Source organism: Salvelinus sp. IW2-2015, linkage group LG14 (genome assembly GCF_002910315.2).
Source record: "Salvelinus sp. IW2-2015 linkage group LG14, ASM291031v2, whole genome shotgun sequence".
Lineage (NCBI taxonomy): Eukaryota > Metazoa > Chordata > Actinopteri > Salmoniformes > Salmonidae > Salvelinus > Salvelinus sp. IW2-2015.
The window spans coordinates 49,123,461-49,142,636 of NC_036854.1; the positions used below are offsets into that span (position 1 = coordinate 49,123,461).

Here is a 19,176-nt window from a genome sequence, read left to right on the forward strand (position 1 = left end):
TTTCTGTAACCTAATTGCAAGATTACACATCATTTGATTTTGTATTATGGAAAAATGTCATTTGTGATTTGATTGTTATTTTAAAAAATAAAAATAAAAAAAATAAAAAATCTAAAAAATGGAAATAGAATAAACATTGGCTTTTTTACCATCCAAGTCAAATGTTAGCCTTGTAAAACCAGACTGACCGCTGCACTCAGGCTGGTTTAACAAGGCTAGTCAACTGTATCCAGAGGTCTAAACTCCAGACAAAGCCTTGATATTCCATTGATGGTTGTATTGGCTATGACCTGTGACTAGGGGAGAGCCTTTTCAGCAGGGGAACGGGTTCATTGTATGACCTATTCCTTCCATTCCTCCAGGACCAGCGGCTGGCTGGCTGACTGGGTGGGTGGCTGGCTGGCTCGTATTGATTTTGTCCTGGGCTCAGCTGTGCTCAGCATGGGCACTCAGTGCACATCCACCCATCACATTCACATGCTCAATATTTAATCAGCTTTCCACAGTGTCGCCTTTCCCGATTGTACACACTAAAGAGGGACAATCATTAAGAAAGCAGAGAAATGTTTTGTTCTGTAACCGTTCATTCAGGCCCCTGTTTCTTCAATGTTCTTTTATTTTGTTGGTTTAATGGACTTTTACAATATTTACAATCTTTTTTTATTTTTACAATACAATAGGTGTCGTTGGAGCCTATCATGTTTACTAGAAGAACAAATGAATTGTTATGTGAACGTAGCATGTCAACTGTTAAGGCAGGTATTGCCAGTTAAGTGGTTTAGCAATCAATCTCAACTCTATACCGTCCTTCTTTTTTGTTATTTGCTTTAACACTGAACTTGAAGCAATGAGACTGTCTGGCCTCCATGTGTGTACAACATATTTCATGGTTACAGATATAGCTCTAGGGTATAGCAAGTATAAGGGTTGCACAATTCTGGTAACTTTCCCCAAATTKCCAGGTTTTCCCAGAAATCCCTGTTGGAGGATTCACTGATTTCCTGCTCATTCCCTCCTCCTCCTATTCCAACCAGGATTTCTGGACAACTTGGACATTTTGGCAAAGTTAACTAAATGATCCAACCCTAGCAAGTACAGTAGTACATTCTCAGAGTATTCTGACTATAGTTTTTGTTTGCTGGATTACAATTTGTTTTCCCTTGTTGAAAAGAAACAGGGCTTGCGTCCCAAATGGTACCCTATTCTCTATTTTAGTGCACTTTTTTTCACCAGAACCCTACGGGCCTATGTAGGGCATAGAGTGCCATTTGAGACGCAACCCTTGACTCTGTAAAGGTGTAGACTAGAGATACTGGATTAATTATTAAGTGGACGTGGAAAGTGCCCTGAGGACATGGCCTGGGGCAGATTCTCATGGTTATGATGATTAAGGTTAGACGTAGGGAAAGCTGATCCTAGACCAGGGTTTAGGTGCTGATCCCTAGAGGGAAATATCTCAATGATAGATCATGAGATAGACTAGTAGCCATGCGCTCCTTTCAGAAGACACTGCCTTCTGCTCTTCTGGCTTGCTGTTATGGGCCCTGGTCAAAGAAGAGCACTTCATAGGGAATAGGTTGCCATTTGGGATGTACCCCTGGTTATTAATTGAGGTTGAAGATCAGTCTGTGGGTCTGACTGGTGCAGGCCACACACCAAACACGATGGGCTTCACAGATTACTGTGAATATAATGGAGAAATCTCCAGCTGCACATAAGACTGACACTATCGGGAGTAGGGGAGGAAGAAGGGGGAGAGAGGGGGTTCGGGTCCTGTAAGATTGCACCCTTCAAACAATGAGGTGTTTTTTTTCTTCTTCTCTTCTCTCTCCTTTTTGATATGTGGGAAGATGACTGGCTGGCTAGATAACGCCCAGGCTCTGAATCCCTAATGGGGCATCTGTGAGCACAAGGCATGATGGGAGAAAAGCCGAGTCAATATGCAGAGAGGAGTAATCTTCATGGTGGYGTGGCAGCAGAGGGATAGTTGTTTTTATATAGAAGTCTCTTCTGAATCCAATATAATCACACCTACAGATGTACGATCTTCATTTTGTCGCAGTGAAATATGTTGTTTTACAGGGTCAGCCATAGAAGTGCAGCGCCCCTGGAGAAAATTGCCGTTAAGGGCTCTGCTCAAGGGCAGATCGGACGATTTTTCACCGATGTAGGCGACCTTTCGGTTACTGGCCCAACGCTCCAACACTCTAACCGCCAGGCTACCTGCCGCAAACGTACCTTACATACTTCCGAAGCGTTTTTTAAACCTCAAATGCATTGCATGGAAGTTKTCCTGCAACAGGGTGATCAAATGAAGATCCTACATCTGTACAAGTTCAATCCAAATGCCAAAGTAAAGGCCTACTGTACATGTGAATACGTAGGTTGCTCATTTCTGTTGTAGTTTTGTTGTTACGAATAAGGGTGGATGCTCAATTCAAAGAAAATCCATTGGGCTTGAAGTATTGATTCCTTGTTTAATCTCTTTGGGTGATGGAAGCAGATATATTTCTTACCTAAAGATGAATATGGTTGTTAGATTTTGAACGTGGGCAGTATCATTGATTTTGGTTGTTTTTGTTGCTCATCTTTTTATTAACTATTGTCCTCATAATAACTTGTGCCTCCTTATAAGAAAATACATAAGTAACTAATGCATTATAAAACAAGTGGCTCATTGAAATTGTTACCACATTTACACAAATGGAAATCAATACTTAAAAACAAATTAACACATCCCTTGCGAGCCAGCCACCCAATGTATTCTTACAGTTTATTATTATTTGCTTTGTCAAATGGTGGCAATACACTGGCTTGACCTTGGCAATTCAAGTTTTTTGAAGGTCACTTCATGACCTTTAACTGTATTTCTATTTCCTGACATCATTTATATAAATAGGTTTGCTACAAACCATGCTCCATAGGTCACAGTGATATCCCAGTCTTATACAATCTCAATCTCAAAACAATGTATGTTTGGCTTTTGTATTGGAGTAATATTGTATTGTAATATTTTGCCTTGACATAACAGCAAAGTCCTACACCATTTAGAAGTCCTTTTTATTTGCAATGATAATGCACTAAGAATCAGCTAAGAGTCAACCAATGCCTGATCAGGTTCTCCACTCTCCTTTGCAGGAGCTGTGTCGCCAGCGGATGGCTGTGCGGACATCGGAGCGTCCGGAGCGTGCGGAGTGCCCGGAGCCTCTGCGGCGCCTCTCGCGGCTGAACAGCTCGTCTTCTCAGTTCAGCGATGGGGGACCCATAGCCAGCCCCTCGGCCCGTAGCTCCACTTCCTCCTGGTGCGAAGAGCCTGTCCCCTCCAACATGGACATCTCCACCGGACACATGATACTGGTACAACAACATACGTGCCGCTACAGTACCCTATATTCTGCCTGTCTGTCCTGTCTGTCTGAGTGTATGTATATATGTACAGTATGTCTGTCTGATGCGAGGAGCCTGATGTTTGGAGTCAGTATGGAGTGTGTGTAATTTATAGGATGTCTCCCCTCGCTCTCAGCTTCCAGCTTTTATTCTGTTTGTCTGTCTGGCTCTGTCTCTCTAACCCTTTCTCTCACTATGCTCGCTACATCTCTGCGGTTATCTCATTTTATTTCCAGCTCTGTCTTTCCTGCTATCTCTATCTCTCTTCCTCTTTTTTTCTTTTTCTCTCGCTCTATCTTGCCCTGTCATCTCTGCCATTCTTTCTCTTGCTCTTGTTTTCTCGCTCTCACTGTCACTCTCTTTATCCCTCCTCCTTGCCCCTKTCCTCTCTCTCCCTCTCTCTCTCCCTCCTGCTCTTTCTCTATTAAAGCCAAAGTGATACGGAAATTGCTTTGTGTGATGAGAGCTGCTCTAAAGTGAAATATCATTACCAAGCTGATTGTCAGTTGAATGTTTCAGAATTATTATTATTATTATTCCTTGTGGGGCCCCTCAGTTGCACACACAATGGATTGTTTGAATTTTGCACAACTTTTGTTTTATTCACTGCAGACAAGCTTGATAAAAGAGTTGGAAAGATGCCTGCAGTGTTTTCATGAATAACGTGTTGAATTTGCCATAATGACTGGGCTTTATTGCAAATGTCAAGGCTGGTTGAGACACCTCTTTTGAAAACATTTGAATAGAACATATTTTACCTTTACATTACAACAAAGTTCTACACCATGTACAGGTCTTTTATATTTGATTTGATAACAATACAATAAGAATCAACCAGATTCACTGCAGATTCTTCAGAAAAGCTAAGTATAACGCACATAAAAACCACACAGACCTTGACTCTGTTTTGACTCCTGAGTGATCGATTAACCACATGTAATTGCCTTGGTATCACTGATCTCAGACCAGATTTTTTTCATCTATCCTGTCCTGTCCTCTGTGGATCTCATGCAGCGTGGACTGTGGGAGTGATGAGTACCTTGCTCTCATGCTGGGTGGGGCTATCTTATAGCTCACACCTACATCTAACACTGGAGTAGGAGGCTCTTTCTGGCCCAATCTACACTTCTCCATGCTTCACCTGGGTTTTGCACCAAATGGCACTCTATGCCCTATATACTGTAGTGCACTACTTTTGCCCTGAGCCCTGTGGGCCCTGTTCAAATGTGTGCACTAAATAAGGAATAGAGCGCCATTTGGGATGTAGACCTGTTAATATTGTATCTGTAGTTCCGGCTCAGATCCATGAACCACATACTGTTAAGTTACTCCAGGAAATACAGTCACACTTTAGTACAGGTGTTCAGTACTGTAGAGTGAAATGTATATAATAACTTCCTAGGTTCAAAATCAGAGTCAGCGATGGTGGGATTAGTTTGTACGATTGCCTAGACTTTATTCTCTGCTATTTTGGTAGACCTTCTGGTGCTGAGGCATGTTGAAACATGCAGTCTYTGTGTTTTGGTCACCCATATTTATGCACCATAAATTAGAATGGGTAAGGATTTTTCAGTGCACAATATGTATCCAATTTCAAACATATTCAAAGACAAACAGCCTTTTTAGGAACAGTAACACCAGCTATGTTATTCTACTGGCAGGCTTTCAGCACCATGGATAACTCCATACAGTAATGCTTCTATTGCTTTTACATAGTTATGCTTTGTTTTTGGTACTGTTTTTATGATGTCCAGTAGATATGGTCGTGATGTTGATATAATTGCCGTTGTTGTATATGTACCCTCTGTAAATGCTTATTTGTTGCCTTTAGAAAATCGATAGCAAGCCCTAGGCAACATTTCATTATTTTGATGGCTTACTTCCATGTCTTAAAAAAATCTAATTGAAAATGAATCATTTGTTAGAGTAAGGCAGGCAATTTATCAAGGACAAGTAAGTTGTTCGCTTTTGATTCTATCCCTGATTGATTGGACTGATTGCAATGCCCTTCCTCTCCAGGCTGCCCCCCCCCGACCTCAGATTCTTAGAAGCTACTACTCTTTTCAGACACTTTCTACTTTCCCCATGGCATTCCCTGTGACTCCTCAGTATTTCATATTCAGTTACTGTTAGGGACTCTGGGAACAGAGAATGAGCAACTGACGACTGAGTGTCCTTAGCACCTCTGACCAGAARGTCGGCCGTCATCTTCAAATAGGTGTGTTCATATAGCCATGTCGGCTGACTGTACCCATTATTACAGTAACATTACAGTGGCACAACAGTAGCAACGTTGTGTCACCTGTTGTGTCTGTATTTTCTCTGTATCTAATGTAGCAGCTCTTTATGGCCAATGAGGGCTATTGTTAGGGYGATTACTCAGTGTTTCCTTGACATCCATCCTCTCAGAACCTCTGATTGACAGCCCAGTTACTAATCCCTTATTTATTCAGCCCTGTTACTCTTGTTACGTTCCAAATGGCACCCTATAGCCCATAGGGCTCTGGTCAAAAGTAGTGTACTATGTAGAGAATAGGATGCCATTTGGGACACACACTCTCTGCCTCTAGAAGATGAGGTGATCCGCTGCTTCATCCATCCACAATCAGGCTGCTACATCACTACATACAAATCCCAGCTCCCACATAAACAACACAATTATTACAATTTGTGATAAAGAGTAGGTGCATAAGCCATTGACTGGTGGCAATTCTGTAGCCCTTCTGAATGTATTGATCAAATATTTACTAATATAGGGTGTATAGGTCTGTGTAGGGAAGGTGGATGGGGTGTCATGCTGTGGAGCTACAGTGTATGGGCCCTGGTCAAAAGCAGTGCACTATATAGGGAATAAGGTGCTAATTGAGACGCACTTGTTCCACTCTGTCAAGAGAACTGCATGGAAATYGCTCTGTCAAGTGTTCATGACACCCTGTCATTCAACCGTCACTTCTGAAAAGACTGCATTGTTTGTTTGTTGCGTCGGCGACACAGCAGCCAACATGCAGATTGGTGCTCACTGCTGACAAAGAACAGTCATCAGAATGATATGATAGAGATGGTGATAATTACTTTTTTTTGTGCAAATTTGGTAATTTTCACTCAAAGGGAAAGCAAAGAATTCTTATTTAAAGTAGTTGATGTGTAGTCAATGACAGCCAACCCCTCTGAGTTGCTAGTGACTAGAGTACATCTACTGTTATTACTGCAATGAGGCATTATAAATCGGACCTACATGTGCCCTCTAATACACTGCTTGTCATTTGGTGCATTATCTACTATGACTGGGGCTGCATCCAAAATGACACCCTATTCCTGACATAGTGCATGACTTTTGACAAGAGCCCTATGTGCCCCGGTCAAAAGTAGAGSACCATATAGGGAATAGGGTGTAATTTGGGACRCAGCCTGGAACTTTAGAATCAAAAAACTGCTGTGAAATACGATCTACTGTTTTTTGACAAAGATATGACTGGAAGTTAATATTTTCTGCTGATAGTGAATGGCGGAAGAGGGGATATTAAGAGGGGCTAATTTCCCGTACTGTGCATGTCCCTGGATATATTTACATGTCAGTTGTATCCATGTTGAGATTTAATTGACAGCCTTAACTGTGCTGTAGATAAACATGGTGCATCACCTCTCTCTCCCGACTCACCTCCACTGTCTTTTAAATGTTTGATAAAAGCATAGCACTACTGGGTATAGCTTTCATTGTATTACCCGGCTGATCCCCCACATCAGTTTATGAGTCTGTAATCTCCTGCCTTACACAATGACGGCCTAAACCGTTTAACCCCGCGGGGAGCGTTGATACAAGCGTCAGGCGAACACTGTTCCTCTGAAAAAGAGTCTTCTCCAGAGCCGCCCCAGCCTCTGAGCTCCATAAGACCTGGTTTGTTAGAGGAGCAACGTTGGCTTTTTTTCATCCCCCTGCTTTTCTTTTCTCCTTGTCTCTCTGGCGAATWAAATTTTGCTGTTCTCCAAGCGACAGCTTAAACGCAGACAATCTTATCAGGAGCTGTGCAAGCGGTTTGAAAGACGATGATTGAAGCACACTGAAGTATTTCCAATGCAGAGAAACCTTTCAGGAGTCTTTAATTGCGAGGAGCGGTTTTTGGTGGCCCCTCCCCCAACACCTCCATAACTTCTCCCCCCCCCCCCCCCGAAATCTTTCTGTCTGTCTGTCGGTCTGCCTGTTGACATGGGTTTAGTATTCTGCTCCAGTGTGTAGATAGGAAGGCCTTAGAGATCCACTGAAATAGAGCAGGTCTACAGCATAGGCATGAATTGCCTTTCATTAGATCTATTCTAGACAGTGAATGACAATCAAAAATATTCTGGCGGTACCCTCCCCATCCCTCCTCTCTAAATGCTGCTATATGTAATTACTTTTCCATTTCAAATTCATTATCTTTTGTTTGATTATTTAGTTATTGATTATTTAGTTGTTTTAAAATGTCCACCTTTTCTCTCTCCTTAGTCGTACATGGAGGACCACTTGAAGAACAAGAACCGCCTGGAGAGGGAGTGGGAGGCGATGTGTGGTTACCTGGCTGAGCCCGGTGACTGTTACGTGGGCCAGGGCGAACACAACACCAAGAGGAACCGCTCTGACGCCGTGGTTGTCTGTAAGTGTTGTTARACATCTCTGACCGTGTGCAGTCTGACCACATCTCTCAGTAGCCGATTACTAGGTTATTCCAGTGTTATTTATGACCACGTGAACGGACGCTGAAATACCGTTTTTTCGATTCCATGTCATTTATCAATAATGAAATGTTTAAATCGAGGAAAAGCAAAAAATGTGTGGTGAATTATGTATTTCTATTACAGATGATCATTCCAGAATCACCTTGAAGGCTGAGAATAACCATGGCAACTCGGATTACATCAATGCTAGCCCAATTGTGAGTATCATTCCACATCCCTTACTCCTTCACTTTATGTTTCTTTTAAGCTTTATGGTTGCAACTCTACACAAAGACCTGTTGAGGTTGGATTTTATATTGAAATTAAATTAGTTTTTGTGATTTGTCATTCATTTTCCCATTGAACCTTTTGCCTTTGTTCCTCACACTTTGCACCTCAATGGATTCGCAGTGTCTTGTGAATTAATAGTTTGTCACCTTCCCTGTTTTGAAATGGCTGCTCTCTTGAGATATCAGCTCTGCTTTAACGTATTCATCCCAAAAGAATGGTGGTTTATTATTATTTGGACTCAGTAATGTTTCCCCTGAACAAATCCAAAATGGCCCAAATATCGGGAAAGTTTAGGGTTATATTCCTGTCTTTTTCACATTTCACAATAAAGGCTATTTCTGATTTCCCCTGCGGCTGCTAGAGAAGGATTCCATTAAAAAAGAACAGTAAACTATGCATTTCAAATACAGTAGGAAAACTCTTGGAGAGAGATGGGGATGGGCTCCTCCACATTTGGACTAAAAGCCTATTAATGTATAGCACAGAACAAAACTAACTGGAAGTTTGCAAACATCTATTTATTGTATATTGCATACATGCATACATAATGCATTACGTAATAATGATACCATGTTTTTTATGATAACAATCTCTTTTTATTTTTGCCTGAAGCCTTAGTATTTTGAGTGATTATCAGACAGAAATTCACTTTCGACTATGTCAAGTCATTCTACTTATCTGTGTTGTTGTTGAGCTGAATCTACTCTCTCTCCTCCTTAATTCGCTCTCTGTTTAATATGAAAAAATGTCCCTTAAAATATCTATTATCTATTTCTCCATTTGCATCTCTCCAATATTAGAAGGTTAAACTAAATMATCTCTTCCCTGTATTGTGTTTTCGTTCAAAGAGGAAAACATGCTACATGGCGCCGACAGACATGGTCGCCTCGCTTCGCATTCATAGGAAACTATGCAGTATTTTTTTTTACGTATTATTTCTTACACTGTTACCCCAGGAAATCTTAAGTGTTATTACATACAGCCAGGAAGAACTATTGGATACAAACATCTCTCTGGTAAGAAGAAGAAGGGGGTGTATGCCTTATGATTAACGAGTCGTGGTGTGATCATAACAACATACAGGAACTCAAGTCCTTTTGTTCACATGACCTAGAATTCCTTACAATCAAATGCCAACCGCATTACCTACCAAGAGAATTCTCTTCGATTATAATCACAGCCGTGTATATCCCCCCCCCAAGCAGACACCTCAATGGCCCTGATTTTTTTTATTGAACTCTATGTAAACTGGAAACCACATATCCTGAGGCTGCATTTATTGTAGCTGGGGATCTTAACTAGGGGTCCCGCTAGCAGGACAACTTCCGGTGAAACTGGAGGGTGCGCAATTCAAATAAATAATCATAAATGTAATGGATTTTAAACATTTATGTACATATAAGTGTCATATATCGGCTGAAAGCTTACATTCTTGTTAATCTAACTGCACTGTCCGATTTACAGTAGCTATTACAGCGAAAACATGCCATGCGATTGTTTGAGGACGGCGCCCACATCAAAATATTTTTCCACCGGCACAGGTTTCATACATTCACATATAACGATAAAATATTCACTTACTTTTTGAAAATCTTCCTCTGATTTGTCATCCAAAGGGTCCCAGCTATAACATGTAGTGTCGTTTGTTAAGATAAAATCCTTCTTTATATCCAAAAAAGTCAGTTTAGGTTGGCGCCATCAATTGAGTAATCCACTCGTTCAACTGCAGAGAAAGGATTCTGAAATCTAGCCTCCGTAAAACTTTGTTTCAACAAGTATGAGACGTTTCTATTTACTCCTCAGATAACCTAAAATTTATACACATCAACTATAATATTTTTCGGAAAGAAGTATGTTCAAAAGGAAACCGATTTTAGGCAGGTGCGTAATGTCTTCATGGCGCGCGCAAACACGATTTTCAAATACTGTGTCCCTCTACTATAACTACTATTATCTTATTATGTTTTGAAGTTACAAGCTTGAAACCTTGAACATAGACTGCTGACACCTGTGGAAGCAATAGGAATTTCATCCAAGGAGCTATTATTATCATATATGACCTTTCTCTTGCCTTTGTAAGAAGAAAGTGCGAACCACTGTGAAAGTGCGAACCACTGCTTTTAATCATGGCAAGGTGACCGGAAACATGACCGATACAAACATGTAAGCTATTCCTCCGCAAGGCAATCAAAAACAGCTAAGCGTCAGTATAGAGACAAAGTAGAGTCACAAATCAACGGCTCAGACACGAGACGTATGTGGCAAGGGTCTACAGTCATTTACGGATTACAAAAAGAAATTCAGCCTCATCGCGGACACAACGTCTTGCTCCGCAGACAAACGAAACAACTTCTTTGCTCGCTTTGAGGACAATACAATGGCACTGCACGGCCGCTAACAAAACCTGCAGGCTCTCCTTCACCGCAGCCAACATGAGTAAAACATTTAAACGTGTTAACCCTCGCAAGGCTGCCGGCCAGACAGGCATCCCTAGCCACGTCCTCAGAGCATGCGCAGACCAGCTGGCTGGTGTGTTTACGGACATATTAATCAATCCCTATCCCAGTCTGCTGTTCCCACATGCTTCAAGAGGGCCATTTGTTCCTGTTCTCAAGAAAGCTAAAGTAACTGGCTAAACGACTATTGCCGCGTAGCGCTCACTTCCGTCATCATGAAGTGCTTTGAGAGACTAGTCAAGGATCATATCACTTCCACCCTACCTGACACCCTAGACCCACTCCAATTTACTTACCGCCCCAGTAGGTCCACAGACGACGCAATCGCAATCACACTGCACACTGCCCTAATCCATCTGGACAAGAGGAATACCTATGTAAGAATGCTGTTCCTCGATTACAGCTCAGCATTTAACACCATAGTACCCTCCAAACTCGTCATTAAGCTCGAAACCCTGGGTCTCCGACACCGCCCTGTGCAACTGGGTCCTGGACTTTCTGACGGGCCGCCCCCAGGTGGTGAGGGTAGGAAACAACATCTCCACCCGCGCTGATCTCAACACAGGGGCCCCTGTTCACACCATCGACTGCGTGGCCATGCATGCCCTCCAACTCAATCATCAAGGCTTGATTACAAACAATGAGGAGACGGTCTACAGGGAGGAGGTGAAGGGCACTATTAACATCTGAGTGAAAACCATGTGAGTATGTGACCAATAAAAATTGATTTGATTTTGATTTGAACATGAAATGACAATTGGAGTTGTTTCTCCACTCTTCCATGTTGCTAGTAGTAGTTAGAGTGGGTATGCTGTCTTGCCCTTAGTAAAAATTAATATATGTGTGAAATTGTATTTTGTCACAGTAAATTGGCTGTTTTCAACATGTTGAGTTAATTTTCAAATTATATAAGATTTTCACATGTTAACACCACTTTTCACGTGAGGAGAATTACATTTTTCACCTTACATGTGATTGCAAGTTTCATTATTTATAAAAACATGAACTTTTAGCTCGTCACAATACACTGCTAGTCCGAAGAAAGTTCTTGCTTGCCGTTTGGTCTCTTGATGAACAATGTGTGTGACTCATCAAGTCTGGTAAAGCAAGGGCGGTCAGTCTAGTCAACACGACCTGTGAGCGTGTTGTGCTAGCCAAGTTAGCTAAGAGTCTTGTGACGAGGAGATAACCAAGTCTCGATAGCTAGCCGTAGGAGTTGACCAAAATTCTACCCTAAGCAAAACTTTTCCTTTCAGTAGTACTCAACACTATCAAACAGGAGCTGAGGTCCTATTTTCGCGCCATTAACCTCAACAGCTGGCAACAGTTCGCCTAGGAAGAACAGTTAGACAGAAGTACAGGAATTCAGTTGCTGTGGAGAGCTTTTCGGGAGAGGCGCAGTCACATCCGAGAAAGAGAGGTGAGAACGACCGTTGCAGGTGTAAAGGCTCCCTTTATTGAGGAGAGGGGCTCACTCCCTACACATCAACCTGTCTGTCCCAACAGGACTGTGCGGTTCGATATTTTTGAGATTGATGACCGACCCTAATGTGTAAGCCACTAAGTGACATCAATGCGAAACATTATTAAAAATAGACATAATCACATGTGAAAATCACTTAGCAGTTACATGTAAGTAAACTATACGTGAAATCTCCTTATACATGTTGACACCTGCAAATCACAAGTGAAAAACATATACACAATTTGAAATACACATATGCAATTATATGTCAAAGAAATAAAACAATCAATGTTAAATATCTCTTACTTCTCACGTGGAATTTCAAAAGTCACATTGCAAGAAGACTATATGTGATAAAAACAAGGTGGAAGTTATGTAACATGGTTGCATTGTAAGATGAGATTATAACACTGTATGCTGAAATTCGAGTAAATTCTGTAATACCATCTTGTAAAAAGCTTACTTAGCCCTGAATGATGTGAATAATTAACATTCTCACTACATGCATTATTATTGTAAGTCTCAATGGGGTTGCATTGCATATACATGTATCTTAGGTACCACTAGGAGGAGATCCTGAGAGTTCTGGTGGTTATATGTATAATTCATTTGTTGGGGAGGGGTGAAAAGAACAAAATGCGATTGTTTTCCATTCACATGAGCGTAGCTAAGTTAAGTAACTAGTCAGCCGACTGGACTCTTTTGTATGCAAGACAATGAGAACAAGATGGCGTTTCGGATGATTTTTATATTCACCTTATAGATTTGGTTATCAAATGGTTTATCAAACGAGGCAATATTGAGTGATTTTGGGATCATATGAACATAGCTAGATCATATCATGGTATCATATTAATTTTAGAAGGCTACTTTTTATGACATTTCTATCTAATGGTTGCATGCTAATACGCTAACCGCTAGCTAGCTTAGTGATAGGCGATAATAAAGCATTCCATTTTGTCCTAGCTCGCTATTTTTAGCTTCTGTAATTGTTAGCTGTCCATTGGTTTTGTTTACATTTAATACACAGGCCTAAAACGGATTTGAATGTATTTGAAAATGTGTGAATTTGTCTTGCTTGGAATTAATGAAATCAGATACTTTTTCTACGAGAGATGATTTTCTGGCTGTGCTAATGTAGTAATCAGTTAACTCAAGTTAATTTTTTGTAATTTCTGTGGCACTAATCTTTTTAAATTGGGATTTAATCAATTCATCTTAAAGCATTCATAATACACTGAAACATCGAAAATACATAACCTATACAGGTAAAAAACAACAATGTGATGTCAAAACAAGTTTACATTGAGGTTAAAGGGATTTTTGGCAGAGGCGCTTTATCTACCCAATAGTCAGATGAACTTTTTTGCATACCATTTGTTCGTCTCTGTGCCAGCATGAAGTAAGTTAGAGGTAGTTCCGTGAGCATTGCTAACTAAATACCCTCTATACTTCCAGTCGTTGCGAAATGCTATTTAGCAATTGCGCTAGTGCTAGTATCATCTTCCTTCAAACTTGCACGCAGAGACATAAAATTGTATCACTAGTTCATCTGACTCTGTGGATGTGATAAAGGGCATCATTGCCAAATCCCGAAGTATCCCTTTAAAGAAAGTGTGATTTATCAATTCCACTGACTTTGCGAACAGGTTACTTTGAAACAAAATCAAGACATCAATATTTTTCTTGTAATGCTTTTTATTTTAAAGTAAATTTACAGCTCAATTTGAGCAGATTCTGATTTCGGCGATTAATCGTGATTAATCAAAGCAAACCTGCAATCAACGCAATAAAAAAAAAAAATGTTAAAAGCCCTATTTTAAACTGAACAGTCAATATTATGTGATTGAGAGAAATTGATAATAAATATACGTTGGAAATCAACCTCAGTGTTGGCCCTGCAGTCTAATGGTCAAGACATTGGCTTTGCCTGTGGGGAGACTGGGTCTTAATCTCACTGGTTACAAAAGCACATGTGAACTTAAATGTAATATTTTAGAACAACACATGAAAATGTGAAAATAAACATGTGAAAAATCCATGTAAAATATGCAAGTGTCAGGAAACCACGTCTGACACGTTTAAAAATAGATGTTGTGTTGTTAAAAAAAATGTACACTTGTTTTTTTTTGTAAGGGTGGTGCAGAGCAGAGTAGACAGAGTCAGTGATCCAGCGCGGTACGGTTGAAAGCACGGTAATTATACCACAACGGTACCCCTGGCTGAAGCCCTGTGAAACTGCCATAATTATGTCTGTCAATGCTCCCTCCTCTTATTAGCCCAAGAGAAAAAGTCATCATTTTGTCATCTTTTTCTTGGAATGTGGAGTTCGAGTGGTAAGGGGGTGGTAAAGAAGGAGGTCTTCTCTACCCCCACAGTCAAGGAGGAGGGGCATTTTCATACTAGTTAGAGGCTATACGTTCAAGTAGTTGTTGCATTTTATTTTTTCATTTGGTCTGGTTGGTTACACATTGCCAAATGTAAACAAACAAAATTCCTATACAAAACCATGTGTCTATGCAAATAATTTGTTTATTTGTCTTCTGCACCCTACAGCCTAGTCCAGAGACTTGTAGCTTATTTATGATGTTGGTGGTAGAGCTCATGCATGGGTTTGTCCCAATGGCACCCTATTCCTATATAGGGCTCTGGTCAAAGTAGTGCACTGCAAAGAATAGCGTGCCATGTTGAATGTAGCCTTGGTTTCAATCATGGTCTCAGTCATACTTGGTTTAGATTTTGATATTCTGTTAGATTTTTTAATCAGACTTACTTGTAAGGAAAGTCAGTAAGATTTAAGATGTGTTAGCAAGGCATTGAATTGCGAGAGGTTAATTGCAATGAATTTACCTCAAACCTAAACCAAAGCTTTTATTTGGTAAAATGATTCTGGTTTCAAGGTCTTTCTCACCCAACAGAGAGAGGGAGCAGGAGAGAAGCTGAAATACGGAGGCCATCATTTCATGTCCTGCCTTTAGTATTCATACGGTGATGTCAGGTGCCACGTAGCTACTGTATGTCTGTGTCCGCTTGGAGATTGCCTAACAGGGAGTGGAGCTCTAGCTTTTAGCTCAAGTCTTTCGTTTTCTGTCAGGATAAAAAAGACATCTGCAGAATTTCAACTAGGCAGGAGAGAGTGTGATGCTAACAAAGCGCTGCTACCTAATATGAGATGGAAAAGTGCATTCATTTCTTTAGCTCTTCTCAGAAATGCATTTTGAATAACATGGTGAGGGCAACGAGGAATTCCAGGTGGTTTTATAAATATATGTGTAAAGCCAGGCATGGCTTTGATGGACTAGTTGGCTAGCTTTATATTATGGAAGTGTATTGCGTTTTGTGCAGCTATAGTCTTTCTGTAGCTTATGCGACACATCTGTACTAAAAGTTATTGGGATTCAGTTCAACCTCTCTAATCATCCTCCCCTAGTCGGTGCTAAAAAACACTCTGATATCTCATCAAAAAAGAAGTTCATAAAAGGAGAGAAAGACGGCCATATAAAGACAAGGCAATCTACGGTGTCTCTTAGCACATCCTGGTATTATTTATCTGGTTGCATCCCAAAAAAATGACACCCTATTCCCTATATAGTTTACTACTTTTGACCAGAGCCTATGGACCTGGTCAAAAAGTAGTTGCACCTCTCTGTAATTGCTCCAGCCGAAATGGCTCCCTGTAACAATAAGGGTTGTGCTGACACAATTGCATCCATTTCCATAGTAATGGATGTGGATGTCACTCACTGGAGTGTCATCCATTGGAGATTCAGGACTGATCTCTGGCAACACAAAGGTTTCATCCCTGTCTTCTTCTCCCTATTACGAGATAGACTGCTTATCTCAAATTGCAATGCAAGACTATTGTATGAATATGTTGTATTATGAACCTTGCAGTATAAAAACACTGAAGAGAACATAAAAAGGCGATGATTCTTTTTTCACGGAAAACAGAACTGGACTTTGCAAAAATATCCCGCATTACAAAATGGGACCAATAAAGTGAAGTGCTAGCGATAAACCAACTCTGAGCTGGTTTAGCACTGGTTAGCTTCCAGTGTTTATTTGGCAGGTTGGTGTTTTTTGTCATGGACTCTTGTTCTGGAGGCGCTCTGCAGAGTGGTCACTAGCTGCACAGCCACTAAGTCATAAAATCAGATTTTTTACCTAACGTTTACCACACTGCTAACCTAATGCCTCAAAAGTAAAACATTTATCAATTTTTACATATATAGCAATTTTTTACCCTTGCAGCTAGCCTATTAAGGGGAAATCGGTCAGTTCTGCCTCCAGGACAAGACTGGACGACAATAAACGTCAACCTGCGTTTATTTGGGGAATAACAATTCTGTTGCCGCCCCTTCATTACACTGAATTTCTACATCTCTTCTGTAAGGAAAAAAATGGCTTTGTCTGAGTGTAAACAAATGGCTGAATTCCAAATATGGTTTACTCATGTCTTTTCTATTCTGCTTCTCCTTTCAACAATAGCCATGAATAATATTTCATTTGCAATTTGGCTTGCAATATCTGATATTAACAAAAAGATCTCACTGTTTTTAAGTTTCCTCCAAGTGTCCAATTTCGTAGTTGCTCCAAACATCAAATCTTGAAGTGTTTTTGACACTGCGTTGACTCCTCCTGCACAGCATTGTTTTGTTTCTCCAAAAAGTTAAGGTTTTGGATAAGGGCAACAAAAAAACAATCTTACCACTGGGTTGAACACGCGACTTTCGTATCCGGAATCATGGAATATAGTGCTGATTTGATTAACCGTCATTTCGGGGGTTATCGGTTATTAAAATAACTAATTGACCGACGTCCGTTCAATTAATTGAATTCCATTTAGCTCAATGCGCCGTTACTCTAGAGTGAAATCAAATATTTCCCGAGATAAATCAAGTCAAGAACTATGTGGGACGCTGGGCAGGTTGTAGTTTCTCATTAGCAAATACTCAACAAGGTGACCATAATCCTGTATTTTCAATCTCGGATTGAGAACGGATCAGGGAGGAAGAGGCGAAGCGAAAGGTTTCACTCTCGCCAAAAATCTGTCCAAAATAAGCCCAATGTGTTTCTATGGGCTTATTTGGACCTAAGCCTTGTTGCCTGCTTTCCTGCCTTTGGGACAACGATCTCTCATGTTAGCACAGAGACATGAGCATCTCATCATTATATTACAGATCTCTGGACAGATGCACTTTTACGCCTGTTACGTTCGGTTAGATACACACAGACTGCATAGACCGCATGAGAGAGGAATGTACGCAACACAACGACGAGCGGCGACACGAACACGTTCGCCTATCTACTTTGAAGAACTAGTCAAATGAGATTTTGTCAGACAGCTCTGCAGCATACTCAGGCAGGCTAGCTAAATAGGATGACTAAAAACGAACAGTACCAGTCAATTGGGGCTGCACATAGATACAGGTCATGAGGTTGGCTGGCTGACGCATCTGCTGAGTGAGAATGAGATCATGACTTTAACAAATGAATAATAATAAAGCCATCAAATAAAAACAAAGTAATATTCCAACTGAAATATTCTATTATTTCATAGATGTTCCCTATTGTGGCTTGTGAATTTCCATTAAAACCTCTACAAAAATTCATTAAGATAAATGTCATTATTTAATAATGCATTAGAATGTTTAAAAAAATGGAAAACGAACCGACCTCAAAAAGCAAGCTAAATCGTCAGGCCGCTATGGGTTAACGACCATGCCGCCACCCCCATACCACATCGCCCAGCAAACCAAGGCACTGCTATGATAGTAAAAGGCCCTTAGGGCCGGGTTTTGTAAGGCATTTCCCGACGGTCCTCGGGACATGGACAGATGTCCACTTTCGAAGTTCATCTCGAAGCAACTTTTGCCTGGATATTCTTGTGCCCTTTGTTCATTTGCCTTTCTAAGACTAATATGGAATAGACAGTAGAGCGAAGGTCCAGGGTCTTGTTCTGTGGAGCTGGAATGTAGAAGGCTGGTACGAGCCCCCTTGTCTTTAAAAAAAATAAAGCTCAGGGGGAAATTGCAGATCTGCTTTTATCTCTTCCCAAGCCCTCTGTATCGCTGGTTCTGCATGCACAGACCTCACAACACACCACGGGTGCGCACACCATGGAACACAAACACCACACACTCACACACATACAGCACACAACACAAACACTACAGCCAACCCTGCGGAGACACCCCTATCCCCTCTTCTGAAAGGCTCAGTGACATTCTCTGACTATCATCAATAAATTGCTTGGCAGAGGCGATGCTCTATGTACCTTTACACATGAGCTTCACTTTAATCAGAAGCCTCATTACAGTTAGATATAACCCATGCCTGGAGGATAAGATGAGGGAAGTAAGAGAGGAGTGCGATAGGACTTGAGCTGAAGCCAGTGAAACACGGAAAACCTGGACACGAGCATCGAGGAGAAAAGGCGGGAGCACTACGTCCACGAATAACGGACCATGCTTTTCCTACTCTGTCTTAAATTGACTTGTCGCTGCTAAACTGTGGACAGTGGGTTGTATCCAAATGGCAAACTCTATTTGCCCATATGCCTCTGGTCAAAAGTAGTGCACTATACTAAGGAGATATAGGCTGCTAATCTGGAGGCACTTCAGGCATGTGATGTCCTCTGTTGTCCTGTTTATCACAATATAATAATTATAAATAACTCTTTCATCTCTTCCTCTCTTCTTCAGATGGGACCAATGACACGAGGAACGCACATAGTACTATCGTCTATCACAAGGCCTCTACCTCCACCGTGGCTGACTTCTGGCAGGTAAAGCACAACCAAATCATCGAAACTAACGATCAGTTATTTAGGTTGTGAAGTGTGGAGCGACGAGTGTATGTCACTACAGAGCTATATATCAATAT

At 40.9% G+C, this 19,176-nt stretch overlaps 1 protein-coding gene across 2 annotated transcripts in view; it reads left to right on the plus strand.

The window, feature by feature from the left end:
* LOC111973158 (receptor-type tyrosine-protein phosphatase N2) overlaps nt 1–19,176 on the plus strand; it is a 275,436-nt gene that overhangs the window by 228,679 nt on the left and 27,581 nt on the right. For both annotated transcript variants that reach the window (XR_011480953.1, XM_024000412.2), the window contains exons 13-15: nt 3,139–3,357; nt 7,871–8,018; nt 8,224–8,297. Coding sequence is in view for 1 of the 2 variants with exons in the window: in XM_024000412.2 (XP_023856180.1) it covers nt 3,139–3,357; nt 7,871–8,018; nt 8,224–8,297 (441 nt within the window). In the remaining variant the exon portion in view is untranslated. The remainder of the gene's footprint in view (nt 1–3,138; nt 3,358–7,870; nt 8,019–8,223; nt 8,298–19,176) is intronic.